This window comes from Penaeus monodon, chromosome 23, assembly GCF_015228065.2.
Source record: "Penaeus monodon isolate SGIC_2016 chromosome 23, NSTDA_Pmon_1, whole genome shotgun sequence".
Classification (NCBI taxonomy): Eukaryota; Metazoa; Arthropoda; class Malacostraca; order Decapoda; family Penaeidae; genus Penaeus; species Penaeus monodon.
In genome coordinates, this window is record NC_051408.1 from 4,129,629 (window position 1) to 4,129,891 (window position 263).

Sequence of the window (263 nt, forward strand, 5' to 3'; positions counted from 1 at the left end):
GCGTATGCAAAATAGAATATAAAAATAATATGTGCTCAATAACACATTAGAATCTTCAAAACTACAAGGAGGAATGAATTATGAACCTCTTTTACATTTATCACTTTATTTCTTACAAAATAACAGAAGAAAGACTAGAAGAGAGTGCAACATGAAATTATAACAAGTGCTTAAACAGTTTAACAAATGGACGAGTTATTATCACTCGGTTACGTCAAGGAACCAGCCTCAACAAAATAGATTATAAGCCAGCATGTATCATA

At 30.8% G+C, this 263-nt stretch overlaps 1 protein-coding gene across 1 annotated transcript in view; it reads right to left on the bottom strand.

The window, feature by feature from the left end:
- Window positions 1-35: 35 nt before the first annotated feature.
- Window positions 36-263, bottom strand: part of LOC119587684 — a gene marked incomplete at its 5' end in the record, with an annotated part of 1,681 nt that continues 1,453 nt past the window's right edge. The window contains 1 exon segment of the mRNA XM_037936363.1: window positions 36-61. Coding sequence (XP_037792291.1) covers window positions 36-61 — 26 coding nt within the window.